Source organism: Corvus cornix, chromosome 3 (genome assembly GCF_000738735.6).
Source record: "Corvus cornix cornix isolate S_Up_H32 chromosome 3, ASM73873v5, whole genome shotgun sequence".
NCBI classification, from domain to species: Eukaryota; Metazoa; Chordata; class Aves; order Passeriformes; family Corvidae; genus Corvus; species Corvus cornix.
Window position 1 is genome coordinate 35,387,629 of NC_047056.1, and position 20,942 is coordinate 35,408,570.

Here is a 20,942-nt window from a genome sequence, read left to right on the forward strand (position 1 = left end):
TTTCCTCTCTCACCACATTTTGACCTCAGCTGAAATCTGTCTTTTTCATCAGAATTACCTTAGTATGCTGGGTTTGGATTTTGGGGTTGGTTTGGGTTTTTTTCCGCTTACTCTTATGAATGAATATTGGTGGCAGCTGGCAAAAGATGGAACAAGTTTCCCCTGCTGTTTGTTTTATATCTTCTGTCTTATTGAGATGACACCTGGCAACATGGAGGCACTTCAAAGTTCAGAGGTTTCTTTCTGGACTCCTGATCTACCTCTGATGTCCCCTGAGGCACACACCACCTGCAGTGCAGCTGGGGAGATCTCTGTGCTCACTGGGAGTGTCAGAGCTATCGCTGTGCTTGCGTTGCATTTTCAACCTTCCTCCCTGTTATGCTGTCAGGGCTGGAGGGAGGAAGGGAGAGAGTTTGTTTGGTTTGAGGTGTTCTTTCAGTTGGGGTGATTTTCTGTTTTGGGGTGATTTGTTTGGGGTTTTTTAAGTCAGTCAGTCAGTACAGGCAGCAACCCAGACTAGCACATGTATCTGATGGCACAGAGATCCAGTGTCCCATAGTCACTACTCTAGTTGACAGCACTTTTATGTGACCACTGGTTTTGTTACTGAGTGGTTTACTAAGATTTGATTTTCTTCAGTTTCTTCTTTTTCTAAAATCAGAATTAATATGGTCTACTACCAAGACAGACCATTTTAGGAACTGGATATGCCAGTGCAGGTTCTCCACTGCTTTGCTTAAAAGGACTGTGCCTAATGGCAGAAATCATACTCACTCTGTAACCTTATCCTCATGCTTTCCTCATCTCCAACCTCAATTTGTCAATGTACTTCCAAAAAATTATCACAAGTTCTGTGTCTCTCTCACCTACATCTAAAATGGGCAGTGTTGTTTAAAGTGACGTTTTGCTCAGTTTCTTCCCTAATACACTTTAACTGAAAACTCCCTTACTCTCCAGGCTAGGGGAAATCTGCTCTGTATATTCCTGGGAAGGGCAGGTGTCTGACACTGTGGGGATAGCCCTCCTATCCATTACACTCCATTGGCAAAATTTTGCTACTTACAAAGGAGGTGCCATTTTAGTTGGTCTGCCATTTTAGCTTGTCTGCCATTTTAGCACTATGTCTTCATAGGGACAGGGAAAAATACTTCATACCTACTGCCTTGATAACTATTTTACCTTACAGAGGGTAGAACCAACATGCACAAACAACACAACTCCCATGTTTGCATTGCAGGCTATCCTCATTCACTCCCAAAGCCTTCCTCCCGCAGTGCCCTGCTCTGCCTATTTATAATACCCAGACTCAAACAGAAGTCAGAAAATCCCTGACTTAAAGTGAATGCAGTTGTTCAAAACAAGACTTGATTAAGAAACATTGTCACCTAGTGGCCAGAACAAGATATATTTATTATTGCTGATCTTACAACAAGGTATATATAGAAGGCATGCGTGTCTCAGTGTATCATTGCACCAGTGGCTATTTCTGGTCAATACCATATGCTGACATTTCAGCTCTTCCCAGCTCAAATGCTCTTCAGTAAACCATGTGCATTTACTAAACAAGCCAGAGCAGCAGCAGCTTGGCAATGCTGCAAAGAGAAACTATTAAAAGGAAATTGCTCCACAGAAGAAGCAGTTCATAGTGCCATACAGAGACCATCCCATCAACCACCTCCCTCCCACTCCAAAGTACTCAGAGCTACTCACCGTGAGGTACCTGCCCAATCTTTTTCTTTACAGAACAAGTGCCTTGCTCTTTGGCATTTCAGCTCCTGATGCTCCCACATGGCCTGGAGATTGAGAGGCAATTTCCTCCCTTCCCTTCCTAGCCACAGCAGCCTGGCAGGGAAGCACCAGGTTCTTGACATATGAAGTGGTGCTTCCTGAAGGAAGGCAGCTGCCCCCCTTGCTAGAACATTAAACCTATCAGCCATCTTTCATCTCACAGACTCCTTTGAATACCCAGAGACACTGTACAGTGCCATCATGTCACATCCCTCTTTATTGTCTGTGTTCATCTATTGCTAGGTCAATATACACCAGCCTTACTCTGGGCTATCTACAGCTTGTGCCTGGGTAGAGGGCTGTGGGTCAGCCCTTTTCTCCCTCACCTGGTAATGTCGTACCCTGGCATAAGCCACCAGGTGTTGCATTCTTTGTCCTGTTGTAGGCAGAAGACACTCAAAAGAGGTCATGTCTTGCTCTACCTTGCCGAGGTGAAGTGAGGCCACCAAAGTCAAAAGTGGCAGAGCTGGTTTGTGGGATAGAAGCTGGAGCCAGCAGGGAGCCAGGTGCTGCCTGACCTGCTGCTCAGCCCTCCACCCCCTTAACTGGCTAAGCCACATTTTCAACACTGAACCTGATACTTATTAATAAACTTTCTGTTAAAAGTCATTCATCTCTGCACATCTACATAATTTCAAAAAGTGGGATGCAAGCTACCAGGGTCTTGCACTGATGGGCAGAGCAATAGCTCTGGAAACTCTAGGTCTATCCAACAGTGTCTGACTTTCACCATCTTTACAGTAATTTCCCTTGTGTTTTCCTCACATACTTAGACACATACGAGTCAGGCATCTCTATTCCTGGAGAGTAAGAGAGAATGCAACTTTCTGTAAAAATAAATAAAAAGAGACTTTGAAGTTCTATTCCAAACATTCTTTTCATATGGATTACCATGTGCGTTACTGAAAAATATTTCCATCTAGGACAGACTTTGCTGCAACGTGACCCTCCACTGTTCTAAGAGAAGAAACCTAGCTGTATTATGTGCACTTCTCTAGAGAGGACTGATAAAACAGCTCCCTGGCTAAGTGCATGAACTTTCTGTGTCCATTATTGTATATGAGGTACCTAAACAGCTTGTCCATAGTCTCTGCTCCACTCTGCCAGTCTTTCTTCCTTCCTGTTTTTCCCAGGTGTAGCACTTCATGAGTTTCATCTATCCACTTACGGAAAAAAACTTTAGGGAAAAAATCCACTTTAGGCCCTTAAATGGTGCATCTGCAGTAGATGTAGCAGCAGCTCTTTGTGTTTGCTCTGTTTTATTGCTGCATTCAATTGCTCACTTGCTCCTACTTCTGAAATGTACCCAGCTGCTCAAAAAGGTTTCATGCATAGTTTTCTAGTGGATGATCTGGTTTAATACGCTTCTAATGGAACAAAAAGGTATTTTAGAAGAGATGTCATAAATTTACACACTCAACAGCTTCTTTCTTTATTTGCTTTTTGATTTCATAGAATGGACTGAGTTGGAAGAGACCTTAAAGATCATCTAGTTCTACAGATTTAATTTTTTTTCCAGGTTGGTTGTCTTGGTTTGGAAACAGCATTGTGATTTTTGTCCTGTATAAACAAAGACATCTTCTGCAGCCTACCGACTACCTCACATTTAACTTGGCAGTGTCAGATGCCAGTATCTCCGTGTTTGGTTATTCGCGGGGCATCATTGAAATCTTCAATGTCTTCAGAGATGATGGCTTCGTCATCACGTCAATATGGACTTGCCAGGTAAGACTGGATTATACTTAATTAGACAGAAGAGATGCAGCTATTTCTGTGGGTGTGCTGTATATAAATAACCAGACAGGGCCCAAAGAATGAAAGGAGGTAGTCACTAACCTTTCAAAAGGAGAGTGCTCTCTTTTGTTACACCCATAAATCTGTGCATTTGATCAGTGCTTCACCAATTTTCAGTGGCGTTTTTTCCTGTGTATTCACAATAGTTCTTACTAGTTTGGGGTTTTTTACTTCATGTCAGAGCTCACACTCATGTTGGAAAGTCAAGGCATAAGCTGTGCCTGTCTTCAGCTCACCTGAAGCCAACCTGGTTGTTGCTTTAAGCCAAATATTAAAGTGCCAATGTCAACTCCTGCTTGACAAGGCGTGTAGAGCAAAGCCTCCACACAGCACTTGGGCATACCCATACGTTTTAGCATGCAGCTTTTTTGCACTAACTCAGTTGTAACTCTTCAGTCACATTCCTAAACGCTTGGTTCATTCATTGACTGTGGTAGAATGAGTGATTTAACTTTATGGCACAGTCATCCCTTATCTTGGAGTCAGCTTTTTGTTGAAGTGCTCGGAAAAAGTTATTATTGTTAATTCTGAAACATATCTATGTGGACAGAATATAAATGCACCCCATGGACAGCTAGGCACAAAGCTGGTTCCGTGGTGCTTTCAGCAACATCTGTGAGAAAGATTATACTCTGTTTCATCAGGGAATCAAAAATCTGAAAATGACTGGATATGCTACAGCAAGGTGTAAGAAAGATCATGATGAAGGAAAAGGGAGAGAGAAATAATCCTCTTTTCTTGGAGGTTTGGTTTTTTGGGGTTTTTTTAAGAGGAAGTTGAGCTATTGTGTAACATAGATGAAAGAACATTTACAGGCCATGCTCCCCTCCCTTTCAATAAAAAGGTTTGGTTTATGGAGAGGAAAACTTCCTGTAGGAGACTCTGATTAACCTAGGAGCTGTAGCTTGATCTAAAAAACTATTATTTTATTGTTTAAAATGTATCTCTATAGTCATTTGGCAGAAAAGGACTTATCAAATTGAAGCTAATTATTTCCTCAGCAAACTCGCACTCTTTCTCTAACAATATCACCTATAGTTGCACTCTAAGGTCTGCTGAGAAGAAACTTTGAATTTTTTTATTAATGGAAAACTTTGAAGTCATCATATAAATAAACACATACCTGAAAACTGTAAAATTTACACCCATACTCGGAATTAAACAGATGCATATTTTCCCCCTCTTTCAAGGAAGGTTGGAGCAATGAATGAGAAAGGAAAGTTAAAATCTGCATCTCCAGGTTCAGTTCTACTTTTGTTGCAGATTTCCTGTGTAAGACAGGGTAAGCCATTCAGTGTGAAATCCTGACCCAAGGTCAGTGGCTTATCTTAATTCTTACAACTCACAAGGTTGAAAGAGGTAACATTAAATGACCTTTCTGCATCCTTACTCCAAGCTCTTTCAGATTCCTGTCCGTACTGTGGCTCCTTTTTTTTTTGGCTGTAAAAAACAGCACACAGAGGAATTTGCAAGGCATGGCACACTGTGTTTCTGCATCTTGGTTTGCATGGGAACTTCTGTCAGCAGCCTTACAGATTTCTTTCATGATGCTTCTGTCTGTCACTCTTTGGCTGACTTGGAGCTATTAAGTCTTGTTAATGATGATCTGACTTCTTTTTTTAAGATTTAAAAATACCAGGATAGAGGTGTGCTTGAGCTTTGTGAGATGAAGGTGTGCTTAAGCTGGCTGTGCTTGAACTGCCTGTTCAAGGGGAGAAGTGGTCCATAACATTTTTAGGGTACCCAGATAGTTTGTTGGTCAGGGTGTGTTAAGTAATTTGGCTTGGATCTTCTTGTTTTAAATAGTATTAATTTGTAAAGTTTGGATATCAAGCAAAGTTTTAAGGTATAGGGATCCAAAGATTTTGTGCAAGACACTAATAATGCGTTGGCTTTTCTTAACACTCTGATTTGCAAAACATTAGTTTCTGCTTTGATTATTCTCTGTAGGCTCTAGAAGGTAACATTTACCACTCCAAATAAGAATTTATACTCTTATTAATACTAATTAAAAATTAATGGTAATCTGGAAAAGTCAATTTGTACTTTGAATTAAGTTTGGATTTGTTGTGGCTTGTTGAGTGGTCAAGATGGTTACGGCATGTTGAGAGAATATCATGTAGGATTCCTATTTCCATCAAGATTTTGTTCTGTCTTGGAGAACCTCAAAGACATGTTTAAAACCTGATACCCATCTTCTTGATTAATAAGCTTGACAAAACAGAAGCCAGTGATGAAAAAGTAGGTTATGGCAATAGAATGGATGGATTTTAGCAACAATATTGTGCAGAAATAGAAGGAATCTTCTGTGCATAAAAAAAGAGATGTGAACATTTCCACGTGTGTGTGGACAGCCAGCACAAAAATTGTTCTAAAAATGGTTAATGTTGAACAGTAGTGTTTTGATTGCTGTAGTCTGAATTTGTAGTCTTGCTAGAAGGGGTCTCACATGCAGAACATGAGGAGTGAGGACCTTTGTGCCACGAAGGTAAAACCCATGCTCTCTGTGAGGACCTGCCGAAGTCGGTGTCTTTTGTTCCCCTCATGCACGCGGGCTCCTCTGCAAGTAGCTGGGGTGGCACTTTGCATACATGAGCATGGCTCTCTTCTTAGCATGGCCTGTGTGTTTTCCCTCACTTGGTTTGTTTTGCTGAGTGCAGAGGACGGCCTTACTTGGCTTTCTGTCATTGTCCGGTTCACTACACATTTGCTCCTATTGATCAGTCAGCTTCTGCTGTCAGGTATGCTTAGGGAAATTTTATTTTCCCAAGGTAGCCTGTCATTTCTATTTATGAAGAAACTATCACCTCACTTAATCCACCTAACTATTTTGTTTTCCTCTGACTCGGGTCTCCTTCTGTGCCCTCAGGTAACATTTTTGAGCATTAAGGTTCACCATCCTTGGCTGCCCTGGTTGAAGGGAGTGGGGGAAAGACAGACAAATAGTACTTCTCTCAAAACAGCCTAGTCTTTGAAAGCTCTCTGTAACAAAAGATGTATCTCCAGGTACAAGGACCATCTCACTGCATACCTGCTGAAAGGGACAGAGAGGAGTTCTCCTGTTCTCCTCCTCTTTATGGAAGAAACAACACTTTTCTTTCCCATGCCAAACATTACTTTTTGAGTCTGACAGGGCTATTCTCTTGGGAATGAGGTTACATGGTACGTCCATATTCAAGTGCTGCCTCTGCTGAATGTTCTGTAGAAATACAGTTTTCCAATGGCAGGTTTTGGAATCTGCTTTCACTTCTCTTTAATACCTCTGCTCTATCACTGTCTCTTGTTCCTGATCTGGATAGAGGAAGGACAGTCAGGCTCTGACACATTCATTTTTTAGCGTCTCCCAATATGATCAGTAAGTAAACTGGTTCATATGGTAAATTTCAGGTCAGGAAATGTAACCCAGTGACGAAGAGCCATCTGTTGCCCATTGACCATATTCCGAGTGAAAAGCTACTTCAGAATATATTTTTGTCCTTCCTGTATTTTTTTATTTGTATGTTCTTCTGAACCAGAAGTTACACTGAAACCTGTAAATAAAACTGTGTGCAAATGTTCTTACATGGAGGAAGTAGAGAAATATTACTTCTCTGCAGGCAAATATGGTTTCTTCTAAGCCTTATTTATCAAATGACAGAAAGTTTTTCTTGTATTTGTTAATCACGTGGCAAATACAACAAAAGTTGCAGGCTTCAGGAGGCCTCTAAATACAGGGAAAGGATTATAACCTATCTCAACTCCATAGGTACATTGCAGTCATGTCTGAAAACAAGAATGGGTTATGGAGTTCCTTAGAATTTGAAATCCTTCATAATCCTGGTACTTCAGTTTAAACTTGTTTCCAGTCGTTCACTTTTCTAATTTTTTAAAATTATTTTTCATTATGCACTTTGGTTACTTAAATATTAATTTTATAAACACAGGTTTTACTATGAGGATCAAGAAAACTGACTCTTTACCGTGTGCTCACTCTGTTGGTATAGGCTTCTTTTAAAAAAAATTCCTTTTTTCTGCCTGTTTCTTACATGTGAGATGTGTGTGGGCTGTGCAGCCCAGAGCACAGAGTGGTTATCTCCAGGTTACAGTACCCTCACAGCCATACCCCCTGTTCCTGACGTGCTGACTGACGCTGTTACCGCAGATGCACTCACCTCACTATCACTAGCCCAGGTATTCCCAGCCCATCTGGCCAGCCAGATGGTGCCAGAGCATCCCCAGCAGACCTGTCTCTGCACAGAAACAGCCTCAGGAGCAGCCATTAAAAAAAAAGTTCCACTTTGAGGTATCAGTGAGCACCACAGTAGCTTGTCTGACAGGATCCAACTCCCACTGACTCTGTCCCTGCAGCCTGCCCTCACCATCCCAAGCACCAGCCTTCAAGGTCCTGCCTTCAACCTCACAAGGCTGCTTTGTGTTGTGCAGCATAATAAAGACATGGAGGGGAGCAGAAGAGAGAGAAAAATTACTGTCTCATCCTGTGGCTGGTTTTGCTACAAAGCAGGGAGGAAACCTGGGTTTGAGTTTTGCAGTGCTTCCATGCTTCACGCAGCGCTTCTTTATTCCTGCCTGGCATACCCTGGGCAGAAGCACACGGCAATGTGGTGATCAGCAGTAAGCCCCACAATGTACACAGGTATTGTTCTACTCTGTTAGCCCTAATGCACTGAAACTAATACTCAGTTTGCCTGACAGCACCAGATCTGTGGTGTATGTGCACCCTGAAAGGCCATGGTGTGCCCAGGAAGTCAAAAATTTTCTGGAAGCACCAGACTTCGTGTGTACTTACGGAGGAGTAAGTGACCCACAGATATCTGGGATTTCTTGCACTTTAGCAGATTTCCTAGATTGTGGTGGTGCAGCTGATCAAGTTGCCATCTGAAATCACAGATAAATAGGGATGTCTAAGAAAAGCTAAATTAGATGTGTGATATCCCTGCTTTACCAATGCTGCTGTTGGACAAGGAGGGTTCCCCTGCCTCTGATGGATGTCTGACAGTAATGTAGGGAGCCTCTTTTAGTCTCTGGCGCCAGTATTTGTTTGCTTTAGGAACATCTGGGCATCCCCTTATGATGAATAGTCTTGGGTCTCTGCTCCTAGGCAGGGAATGTGGGTCTGAGCACCTTCGAATGGAGAAAAGTAAATCCAGCTCTCCCACACACTCCATGGGGGTAAAGGGAGAATGGGTCAGCAATCCCTCTGCTTTTTACAGAGACACTGCTTAATTTTTGAAAGGTCTTGCACAGTTAAGGGAAGGATATGGCTGTGAATAACAACGAATCACAATCCTTTGTGTTGAGAAGACATGAAAAATCAGAGGGTGAGACATGTGCATCACCTTGTTCTGTTGGCTTCTTTAGGAGCCTCATTTGCTCACCAGCTTAGCCACCTCCAATCTAGGAGCAGAGCTCAGAGCCACAACCCTCCTTTCACCAGGCAAGTGAGCAAAGCCTGCAAAACTGAGCATATTGGCTCTTACCCCTTTTGGAGATTCAACTTCCAGTCACTAACTCTTGCTAGCACCTAAAAAACTCCAGTATTTTGGGTGTTATTAAATATCTAGGGCTCTATCATGACATTTCTAGAAGAAATAATGTCCCCCTTTTGTAAAAAATAGAACTGAATATCTGAAACACCAAAAGGAAGAATGCAGCAGTAGAAAATGCTGAGAACAGTATGATGAAAACACATGGGCTGTTTTCAGAAGTTTTGAGGGCAGGGCTTTTAACCTAGAATAAATTCTTTTTTATTTTATTAATTGTAGGTTACGGGCAGGTTCGGTCGGGACGGAGACGGAGACGAGAGATCTCTATAGGCAGGTCTTGGGACACAGTCGGTTTATTGTAAAAGGCGTGGGTATTGGGGCACTGCTCAGAGCTGCCAGACTCAGCTCTGAGCAGGCCCAAGAAAGCAAGAGAGTAAGTGGGTGAGAGAGAGAGAGAGAGAGAGAGTGTAAGAGCAAGAGTGGAAGTGAGAGCAAGAGTGGAAGAAGTAGTAAGGAAAGGAAAAGTGTCTGAAGTCCTGGTTACAATACAATAAATCATCTTCTGTACTGAATATTCTAATTGTCACTAACCAATCTAATACAAGATACAAATCCTATAGCATTTACATACAGCCTATAAGAGTTCTTATATTACCATAGAGTGTTACATCTTAACTTCTAAAAACTACTCTTTGGACCCCTTCTGCTGAGCTAGTAGGGTCTGCTCTGACCCTTGGACCTGCCTGCAAGCAGAGGGTATTGTTCCATCAAGAGGGGATTACCTCCGGTCGGCCATACCATTGTTTTCCAGTTGTTCAGTAACTAAGACTTGGTATTTCAAAAGTGGCTTTCATTTCGATGTTGCCTGTAGTTTTCATATTCCCAAAATCTTTTGTCAGGCAATCATATTTATAAGGCTTTCCTGTTTCATCTTCCCCAACAATTAATGGCATTTGCTTTCTCAGAACATGCATTTATCTCTTTTTCTATACACAGATTGTAAAATATTGCTAAATCTTGTCTGAGCACAAAATAGAGGATTAATACTTTCTTCTTTTAACAAAATCTTCTGTAAATTGTCTGATAAATCAAAAGCCCTAAAGGCATTTATGTTCTTATAAACAGATTAAATTTGGAGCCCATTAATTTCTGTTCATTTAATGTGGACATAAACATAAAACCAACCAATTCTTTATTTAGCTAGACTGTTGACTCTCTTGACTCAGTTAGTGATTTTATGTATTTTATAAATACCAAGAAAGTGTTTACACATTACTATATGTGGAATGGTACTCCCTCACATTCTGGGGAGACAAGTGACCAATGGTAGCTCCACAGTCCATGTGACTGGTAATAAAAGCAATGTCAGATGGGAAGGACCAAAATTAAACCTTATAAGTTTTCATTTTACTGCCTTCCCTGTACTGCTGCTGGGGAGATTACTGAGGAAAATGCCAGCCACTACTGCCAAATGTCTATGCATTGTTTCTCATACTTGTTCCAGCTTAATCACCCATTCACCTTGCTCCATCATCCATTCACTTTTTTCCTTTACCTTTTCTGAAACAAATTTATATCTCAATTATGAACACTAGAATGTATCCTCCTTCTTGTTTCCTTGCCTACATGAGATTTGGATACTGAAATATAAAGTTGCAGAGGTACTAGTCTTCCCTATTTCTTTATTTCTGGTCTGCCTTCGTATAATCTAAAGAGTGTACACATTGCAGTCAAAGAGGTAAAGGCAACTCATGTAGACATCTGTGAGCTGAATTTTAATGAGAAAAATGCTTCATCTGCAAGGAAGGGGGGAAAGACTGCACAAACAGAATCATTAGCAACATAGAAGATCATTTCAGTGTAACTAATGTGACTTCAGGGAAGTTCCGCCAGTTTTCATTAGTCATGAATTCTCCTTCATTTTCCTCTAAATTATTATTTCTGCAGTCAATTGTGACTAATTAGGTAAGTTATATATTTGGTAGTGAAAAATCATGCCCAAACTATCTGTTTCCTTGTTTAACAAGTTTGACATAGCCTCTGCTGTGACACCCAAGTTCTGTGTCAAACCACACACTGCTGCCTGGAATGGGCATTCGTTGCCTGAGAGTGCTCCTACAGAGCCAGGAATTTACAAAGCCTAAGCTTTGATTCCTGCACTTGCTTTTCCACCCAGAAGGCTTCTTATTTTTCTATGTGGAAAACAGTTGCCTTCCACATCCTTCTGTGCTGATGTCTAAGATATTAAATGTCTTCTTTCAAAAAATGCTGTCTATCACTCCTTCATCATTCAAGATCTTCTCACCATGGGGCTGAACAATTCATATTCTTCTGACTCCTCTCTGTATGCCACACCCTCTCACTGGCTTTTAGGCAAAATTTCATCTAAAATTAAAATACCACTCTGATAAAATTTGTAAATATCCTATATAGTTCTACCTCACATTTACTCATCTTCTCTATCACAAAAATATATTCCATTATGTGAGTACACGTAGTACATAGGAAGCAAATCAGGTCCTGACCTTGGTCCTGTGCTAAGTGAATCAATGACAAGATGACTGCTGCTTGCAGTGGGCTGTATATGACATGACATACAGAATTTCCACACCACTGTCCTTGCAGGAAGGGATGATATTGCATCTGGTGGGTTTCCAGATCGCCCTTTAAGGCCAAGAATAAACTGTATCTTTTATATTGCCTTCCATGCTCTCCCTGGTCTACTAGGACTCCTTGGAAATGCTTGTGACTCCTGTTATTTTGGTACAGGATCCATAGGGGGCAAGAGTATTAACTTAAGAGGTCTGCTAGTAGCCATGCAGCTTTTTCAGGTTTTCAGGAAAGTAGCATGTTCCTGTCTTGGCCACTTAAGGCCAAGCTGGTACCATCACTAACCTGTCCTGCCTTTTGCCTAGGAGCTTCATGAGCAGAAGAACAAGCTCAACTGCAGGCATTAAGCCAGCAGTGATGATGGCCTTGTATTAACCTGAGGGTGGCTACGTAAACAAATTCCTTCTTGTTGGGAAGCAGCACAGATGACTGGACAATGTGAAGGGTCACTTGTAGTCTCTGAGATGTCCTGGCAAAGTCCATGAACAGTGGGACTTCTGATTCCCTTGAGGTGTGTAAGACTAGAGAAACATTTAGCATGATATTCTGAAATGTCAAAGAAAATACATTAAAAACAAAAGCGTGATTTTAATCTGATGTTCATGGATCTCAGTTTTCCACAGGCCACAAAGCCAAGCCTTGCCTTCTATGGTAATGTAAAGACAAGACAGGTGACGATTCTTTTATCTGTGTATTTGTTTGTTGGTATTAATGGTGATGCTAACACTAAACAGGTAGAATTATCTGAATTATCATCACTAAAGTGGAGAGGAGTTTTGGCTCAGGCACACTGAAAAGAATTCTACATAGTGTAGCACAGGTGTTTCCAAAGGGCAATGCTAGATTTTCCTATCTGGTGCTTCTTAATTTCCCTCTACACTAATTCACAAAAAGACAATGGCAATTCAGCATTTAACCTGAAGATGGGAATCTTTCCATTGTGTCTGGATCATCTGGTAGTATGAACTACATGCTCCCTGTTTATTCTTTGTGGGAGGACATGAGAGGCATAAAACCTGCCATGATTCCATGGCATCTATCCAGAGCTAGAAAGCAGGTGTTTCCAAGCATTTGGAGATGGCGTATTTGAAGTAAGATTATAATCTGATGAGGCTGTGTAAGGAAATTCTGCAAGCAGTTTCTACCTGTTTGTTAAATGCCATGCCCTCGGTGGGGTTGTTGATTTCAAAGCTGTGCTCACTGATAGGGGCATGTATGACTAGGAGTAGAAATTGTGGCCTCAGAGGCTGCAAGTAAAGTAGCTAAAGGTCAGCCCAAAGTAAGTATGCCTTGAACCTCACTTGATTAACCTGGTATATAAAACTGGGTTCCGCAGTATTACTAAAGGCAAAACTTGACCTGCATATATTAATAGTGGCACTGAACATACATTGACTATATAGTATAATTAGTATAATTTCATATCTGGACACATAATAGTATAGTCTAAATACTGCATTCATATTTTTCTATCTTTAGAATATATGCCATCCACAGAAAGATTGAATCACTTTCTGAGTGCAAAATACTGAGTATCTGATGGTCTCACTTAACGGTTTAAACTCCCTAATCCTGTAGTGTATCAATTCTCATTGTTTACTGATACATGGAGTGGCATTTGTGTCAGAGGCCTCTAATGGCTTGGGTTAATGCCATCACCTCTAAGAGCAGCTACCCTTGAAGCCTACTAAGGCATTTTAAAAGGCAGAATGCAGCCATAGCAGAACAATGTCTCATGAGCAAAAGATGTTGCGGGAACTGTAGCAAATGATAAGTCTCTTTCACCTCCTATATTGTAGGAAATCTTAAAGAAACCACCTGAGTGCTTTAGGAACACTATGCATTGTGAGTTTTAATTAGTCTTCTGTGAAGACAAGTTTTGATTATGAACCCTGGTAGCTCTTCTAGAACCTCTATGATTAAAGATTTACTGTAGTCCAGTTGACGCATCATAGTATATTTGAGGGATGGGAGAATTGTGATGTCATCAGACTCAAGCGGAATATTTTTGCATTTACTTCAAACTTTAAGAAATTGTTACATTTAAAATGAAGTTTTTAAATTTTAAAATATCTATTCAAAGATATCTGCAATTGCTTTTACGAATGTGTTTCTTGAAGATTGATTTAAATGCTTTTTCATTTCTTGATGTTGAAGGAGGTTTATTGCCATTATGTATTTACACTATGATCTCAGAAGAATCTGATCTGTATTAAAAAAATATAGTAATTCTGAGAGACCTTATTGTGGCGACTTTAAGTCTATGCTGTGGGCAAATAACCCCTGTTTGAAGTTTATCCTTTTTACATATTCATTATCTCATTTTCAATAGAAGAAAAATACAGGATGCTGTGGTTCTGAAAGGAAACAAATGGACTTTGGGAAATTGCAGCAGATTTACCAGTAGGCCAGAGGAGGGAGTGAGACAGCCTTTGTGGCTGGTGAGACCAATATTTTGGCCTAAAGTGAAAAGTAATAGCTATTTTGCCAATCTGCTTTTGTGCAATTAAGCCTTGATTAATCCAATAATAAGAACAATAGGTTATATTTTACTCTGCTTTAAATGAAGACAACCCTTATGAATCAGTAGGGATTCATAAGTATTAAAGGTAGTAAAAGTGGGGCACACCCAAGCTCACAGCTAAAAATTTCATAGTGCTCTGGGAATTCCAAACTCTCCCTGTGTCAAAGCAAATGAATTTGCATGCTCTATGTATTGTGGGTTGTAAGTAGTGCACCGAGAGCATTAGTGAGATTTAAAGTCAGGCACAAGTACAAAGCAGAAAAAACCCACAATTTTTTCTTCAGTTGTCTCTTACCTTCCAGGAAGCATAAAGATAATGAGCACCTTCCATGAGTATCTATATAGCCAAGGGAGTAATGCTGGTAGAGCACTGGGAGAAAAGCTTTTAAAATTGCTAATCCATTCCTGCTTCTTAATGGGTAAAAGGGAAAGCTGGTGTATTCAAATTACCAAGCAATCAACTTTGTGTTTATATCAGAATTCGTTTTTGCCTGTTAACACTGCTGCTATTTGATCATAATTAATAATAGGAAGGACAAAATTGCATTACACAAAAATGGAGGAAATATTATGACTGTGGAAGGAAGGAGTTAGCTGGGGGGTAGAAAAAAAGGAAAACCAGAATTGTGGAAGGGGAAGAGCATCAATCTTCCAAAGTAATTAAATGTTATTTACTATTCTAGTATTTCCTTCCTCATTCCATACATCTTAAAAAATGCAGAAAACTGAAATTATCACATATTTTTGTAACCTGCAGATATTAATCTCTGTCTATAGAAATTGGGACTATGTTAAAGCAGTTTTCCTGTTGTTACCTACTTTGGGTGCCAAGCAGTTGCCTTGTTACCAACAGTCAGGGCTGTCTGTTCAAGAGCAGAAAAAGTAGCACAGATCTTTCTTCCAAATCCAGTAGGTGTAAGCTTGAAGTAATTTGGCTACATCGAGAGGAAGATCCCTTGTTTTCTTCTGAAGACATATGGCTAAATGACACCCGTATAAAAGTGTTACAGCATTGTCAAAGTTGCTGGGAAATGGTTTATGCATAGCAGGCCTCAAAAGCCACTTGTTGCCAATAAACATTTGGGTCAAGAGTGATCTGAGCATCATGCTCCCAAAGCAGCCTGTTGGATGGTCTCTCGTGGTTTAATGTTCCAGGTGCTGTGGCTCCTGTAAGGGCTGTTCTGCCTGAGAGCCACCATTTACCTCCTTTATTCACTTCATCCGAGCTCTTGTCATCCCCAGGGCTCCCTCTACTTCATGACATTTCCCGCTGTCACCTGTTCCCAAACCACCAAGCCTGTGGCCAGCATGGGGGCAATGATAGCTGCCCTGGGAGGCTGCTGCCACTTAGCCACTCACAAACCATTTGGCCCTGGTAACATCTCTGGTGGTAGCTCCCACACCTGCGGAAGATCTGTTGAAATGATGTTATGAAGTAGTATGAAAACAAGATGTGGTGCTGGCAATGGCTCAATCCTATGAACTATGTTGATTTAGATAAATCTGCATTTTGTTAGCAAGGCCCCACTCCAAAGAAAACATTTAGGCTTTTCTTTCTTATGGTCACGGCTTCATCTTAAATGATAAAGGACAAGAGTGTATTTTTAGACCCACCTTTGTCCCTCGTAGGTGTGCTCAGAGGCTGTTTGGACCAATCACTTGATATAATTGTCTCTCTTTAGTGGGAGAAAAGTGACAGTCACATCTGCCAGTGATAAAACAAACACAGATCTATTTCAGAAAAACTCCCCTGCTTTCAACACAGGCCTGTAATACACAGTGAGAAGCCTGTTCTGCTCTTTTAGCATTCAATCTCATGGCTCTTTAGACTTAATTTCAAAGTGTTTATTTGCATTCTTGTTGAAGTACTGCTTCCTTTCTAATCTAATAACTAATGCAATTCCTTAAGATTATGGCCATTATACTTTCCGCATCTACGAAGCATTGGCAGAGCAAATGGAGAAGCGGCAGCTGTTTGCACCAGTAAGACTAATGAGACACAGAGCACATTTACATATCCAGGTATTTCACCAGCCTCCACAGCACACAGCAGGCCAAATTCAGCTGAGTGCAGCTTCTACCAAGTAGCTGAGACATCCAAGAAAGTCTGTTCTAAACAAGGTTGCATTTATACACCAAGCATGAGCTGATTGTAATCGGAGCACAGGTGGGTGTAGATTGTTGTAGTAGCAAGCCTTGTATGCATTTAAAATGTGGTGGGTCTGTAAAAGTTGGCCATAAAGAGTCTTTAGAATCAATATGAGGGCACTGGTAATAAGAAAAAACACCAGTGAAAGAAGTGATGAAGCAGTCCTTTTTCTAACCCTTTACCCGATTTAATTTATACAATCTCCCAGGGTCTTAGCTTTAAGCCTGGATTAAAGCCCCAGATTCAGTGCTGGGATAAATTGAATTCCACAGGAGTTGTCCCTGTTCATACAAAGACAGAGTTTGTTACTGTAGAATAATTGTGTGCCTTTCTGCCGATAATGTCACTATTTTAATGCCAGGTTACGGTCCAGAGACACTTGCTTAATATTCTTGCTTCTCTAGATGTAAAACTGTGACCTCCAAGAGCTCCTTTGCTCTGGACAGTTTAATATATCAGTGCAAGATTCCAAACATAAAGACTGCCATCAGTGTGTTGCCCTGGATAATTTCCCAGCCATACAGTGCTCCCTAGAAGATGGCTGCATCCATGTCCACTACAGTCAACAGAACTTCCTGGTTACACCCGGACGTGGAGCTCACAGAGTTGTGGCCATCCTGGGATGTGGCTGAAGCACTGATGTCAGCGGGAGCCACAGAGCTGCACAGTTCTGCCTGTGTCACAGCAAGGGGATGAGGATCAGGGCTTCAGAAATAGCAGGCAACCAGTAGCACCAGACATTGAGACTCAATCTACTGGATGTAATTAGGTTTGGGGGTCTTTTTTGAAAAAACCCAAATTTTCTCACTCAGCCAAGCCCATCACCTCCTACATTCTTCCCTCTTTGGCCTAAATTTCTTAGGATCAGTTTACATGTTTGTTCTGTATAAGCAGGGCAGCTGCATCCAGGGCATTTTTGCCTGGTCAGGGCTTTTCTTCTTTCCAGTTCAAAGTTTTTCTCCTTCATTTAGCAAGACATTTAAGGGAAGCACAGATGTAAGGGTGTGCTTGCTTGCTTATTGTATGTACATGATGGAGCACTTACATAATTTTTGAACATTTACTTGCTCACTGATCCTATAGAAGATAACTGCACCTGACATTTTGTATTTCCCTGCTAGTTGGGTTTCTGGAAAAACTTTTGAGTTCATTAACATGAAAATGACAGGAGAAATTCCTGTGGTTCTTTTCCCCCTCAATTCTCTACAGTAAAAGAACATTCTGTACTGCTTTGTTTTTCAGGTTGATGGCTTCCTGACACTTCTCTTTGGCCTGGCTAGCATTAATACCCTTACAGTGATTAGTGTGACACGCTATATCAAGGGCTGCCATCCTGAGAGAGGTAAGGAATAAAGGCACGTCCAGTTCTGCCTTCACTGAACCTGGTGCCAATCTGTATTTCTCTCAGAGTTACTATTGTCAGTCACTCAGACTATATTAAATATAAATTAAATTTATTGGAAACCAGGACATAATATTGTCATTTACATTACGAACATGTTTTCATAGAATCCTTCAGGGTAAACTCCAGCAAGAGCCAAATTATTACAAGTACACTTGGGCCATCATGAGTAAATTCATCCTTGTGCCAAAGATACCACAGGTCCTCCTGACCCTCTGTATTCCTCAAAGTGTGACTTAAATTGCTCCTAAGTGATACATCGTTGTCTGTATCTCACAGAAATAGATTTGATCTTCTATGAGATGATGTTTGGGAAGTTTCCGGTCAGGGATCAGATCCTTCATTCAGAAAGCTGCCGTACATACAAACATTTTCATTCTTCAGGGTGTTTTGCCAGGGTTTATGCACAGCAGGCATCATGATGCCTTTAGATGGCACTGGGAACATTCAGTCTGCAGGTCTTTCCTCCAGCTTTTGCAGCACTGCCATCCCCACGTGCATCTCCAGACTCCCCTTGGACATTTTCACGCCATGTCAGATGAAAATTACTCCTACCATCCCCAGAACTGACTATGACCCAACTCTGTCTGCACAGTTCCTGTCTCCTACCTGTCTCCCAGATCTGCAAAGCATCATTGCCACAGCTTCATACCCACACTTCTTCCTTCTCTAGTGCCCTGTTGATCTGTAGCGTTAATATCTCAAACAACCGCAGTTCATTACTCTCTCGGGTGCTACAAACATTTTATTCACCACTCTGTATTTTTGAACTTTGTTTTTTGTTAGCCTTTGGTTATGCCTCTGTGAAGACATATGATTGTGCCACTGTCCCACAAACCTGATCTGAAATCCTTTAAACATTTCCTGCCCTTTGAAGCCCTCACCAGTCCATATATATCACCACGCTCATCCCAGGCACTCTCTTTCACTGGATCAGTAGAAACTTCCTCACCATTTATCCTGAGCCTCCTGCCTGCTCAAAATTTTGACTTCCACTGAGAGTCTTATGTAATCTCTCTTCTTTATACCTACACCTACCATAAGTTATCCCTAGGCTTCTTTTCACCAATCTTTGGACAATGTATGATTGATTTTCATGCCTTTATTACAAGTGGCTTGCACTGTCTTTCAGGCAGGAACCTCTCAATGTCTGCAGGGAAAGTATGTGTAAGTATACAGGATGCATCAGATGAGTTTTTCTCTTTACTAGCACAAGGAGTAATTGCTGTGAAAAGAACTTCTGCATGGAGGTACTTTTTCCGCAGAAAGTTCTTCTGCAGTTTGTTGTAATGATAGACTTGTTGAAGTCAGCTTTCAGCACAAAATGCTGCTGGAGCTGATAGAATTTGGTTGTGATATAATCCTACATCTTCTATTCATTGCATGTTAAGAAGTCATATTTAAAACCCACATTTCTCTTTTGTGAAGCTCTACCACATTTCCATCTGATCGTGTGCATAATTTATGTTTGTATCTCAAGTAAATCTGAGCAAGTACCCAGTATAACATTACAGAAATGTTGAGGAACAGAAATTGGTGACTGCATGAATATTTCCTACATAAATGAAGAAATAACCACAGTGAATGGCAACAGCAGGACAGATTGAATCTTTTGTATCGAATGGTTAATACAGTCTGGGCTAGTTTCTCCCTTTTAACAGGGAAAAACCTTGAAGCGAGTAAGAAAGTTCCCTGAATTTAGATTTATCTTGTTTATTTCTATGTAAAACATAACTGTTTCCTGCATTTTACAAAATTGCAAAGTGTAAGTCTAGAATTTACTAATTCCACAGTGCTCAACAAACTCATTGTCTCCTGCTTAAAAAACATTCATTTCCACTCTTCAGTGGTAACATAAGCCTGACAGATGCTTTCAAAATCAAACTTTTCTTATGAATATGCATTTTTCTATGTTAATATTTTTTAATAGCTGTGTTTTGCTTATTAGCTGGTAGTATAGGAGTCCATTTAGGTTTCAGAGATATGTTTGCCTTTCCAATACTATTTTCTGACACAAGCATGCCATTGCAGGTCACTGCATCAGCAACAGCAGCATGTCGGTCGCTCTGGTTCTCATTTGGGTAGCAGCTTTCTTCTGGTCTGCAGCTCCATTACTTGGCTGGGGCAGTTATACAGGTAACAGGTATCTTTCAGTTGTACTTACCTGGCACCTCTCCCCTTGACAAAGATACTTACCTTTCTTTCTTGCTGTTTGTGATAAATCAGACCGTGGAGCTGAGAAAATCATTCATCGTGCGTGACGTAGGCGCAGAGTTTTGCCTGCTTTGGTATCAGCTATAAAGAGATTTTTTTGAAGATTTCACAGGAAAGGCTTGGACCAAGTGCATATTGCCTATGAAAAAAGAGAGGCCAAAAATACTTGGCATGGTTAAGCAGTGAGATAAAGAACACTATCAAAAGACATCTTTCAAAAACTGTCAAGTTTAGGAAACTAGAAAAGAACACAAGTTCCAGCAAGTTAAACTTGAAACTATAATAAGATGAGCCAGAAAGATTTGACAAAACAATTTGTTGGAAATATGAAAACTTACATAGCAAAGGAACTAAAAGATGTTGGAAAGTTTGTCAGTCCAAGAAAGAATCAGGGCGCAAGATAAAGCCATATCAAAAAAGGGGGGGGGATTTAAAATAGGAAAAAATTAATATAGTGAACACTGAAGGAATTCAAGGGCTAAGGGATATTTCCAGACCAGAAAATTTCTTCATGGGGGAAAGATGGAGAAATTGCCTCAATTCAAGCCTTTAGGAATTCAACAAAACCAGTATCTAGGAACAAATGGTAATGATACAGAAGTCTCAACAATTGAAATCATGTGACTGACATTGTCCAGCAGTTACCTGTCTGGATCCCGTAAGCCTCTGCATTCTTTGACAAGCCATGAAATCTATGGAGGCTTACTGAAGCAGCTATGTGCATTTATTTTCTTATTTACTAAGTACGTAACTTTGAGGTATCTCTGGACCCTTGAAGTGTGGGTGTGAGAAAAGCAGCCATTCCTATGGTTGGTTAAGTGTTCTATCCTTCACAAACCAAAATACACCCAAGATATTAAGCTCAATGGACCTTTGGTTTGAGACAAATTCCAGCTGTTTATTAGACTGTTTGAATTTTATGTCATATTTTTGCACTCTGGACCTGTCATAAACTTGGGTGGTTTGGACTGGTAATTT

At 40.7% G+C, this 20,942-nt stretch overlaps 1 protein-coding gene across 1 annotated transcript in view; it reads left to right on the forward strand.

Annotated features, from left to right (window-relative positions):
- Nucleotides 1–20,942, forward strand: part of LOC104684383 (opsin-5-like) — a 32,150-nt gene that overhangs the window by 6,091 nt on the left and 5,117 nt on the right. Inside the window, exons 2-4 of the mRNA XM_010391729.4 lie at nucleotides 3,308–3,513; nucleotides 17,591–17,690; nucleotides 19,782–19,886. Of these exons, the coding sequence (XP_010390031.1) occupies nucleotides 3,308–3,513; nucleotides 17,591–17,690; nucleotides 19,782–19,886 (411 nt within the window). The remainder of the gene's footprint in view (nucleotides 1–3,307; nucleotides 3,514–17,590; nucleotides 17,691–19,781; nucleotides 19,887–20,942) is intronic.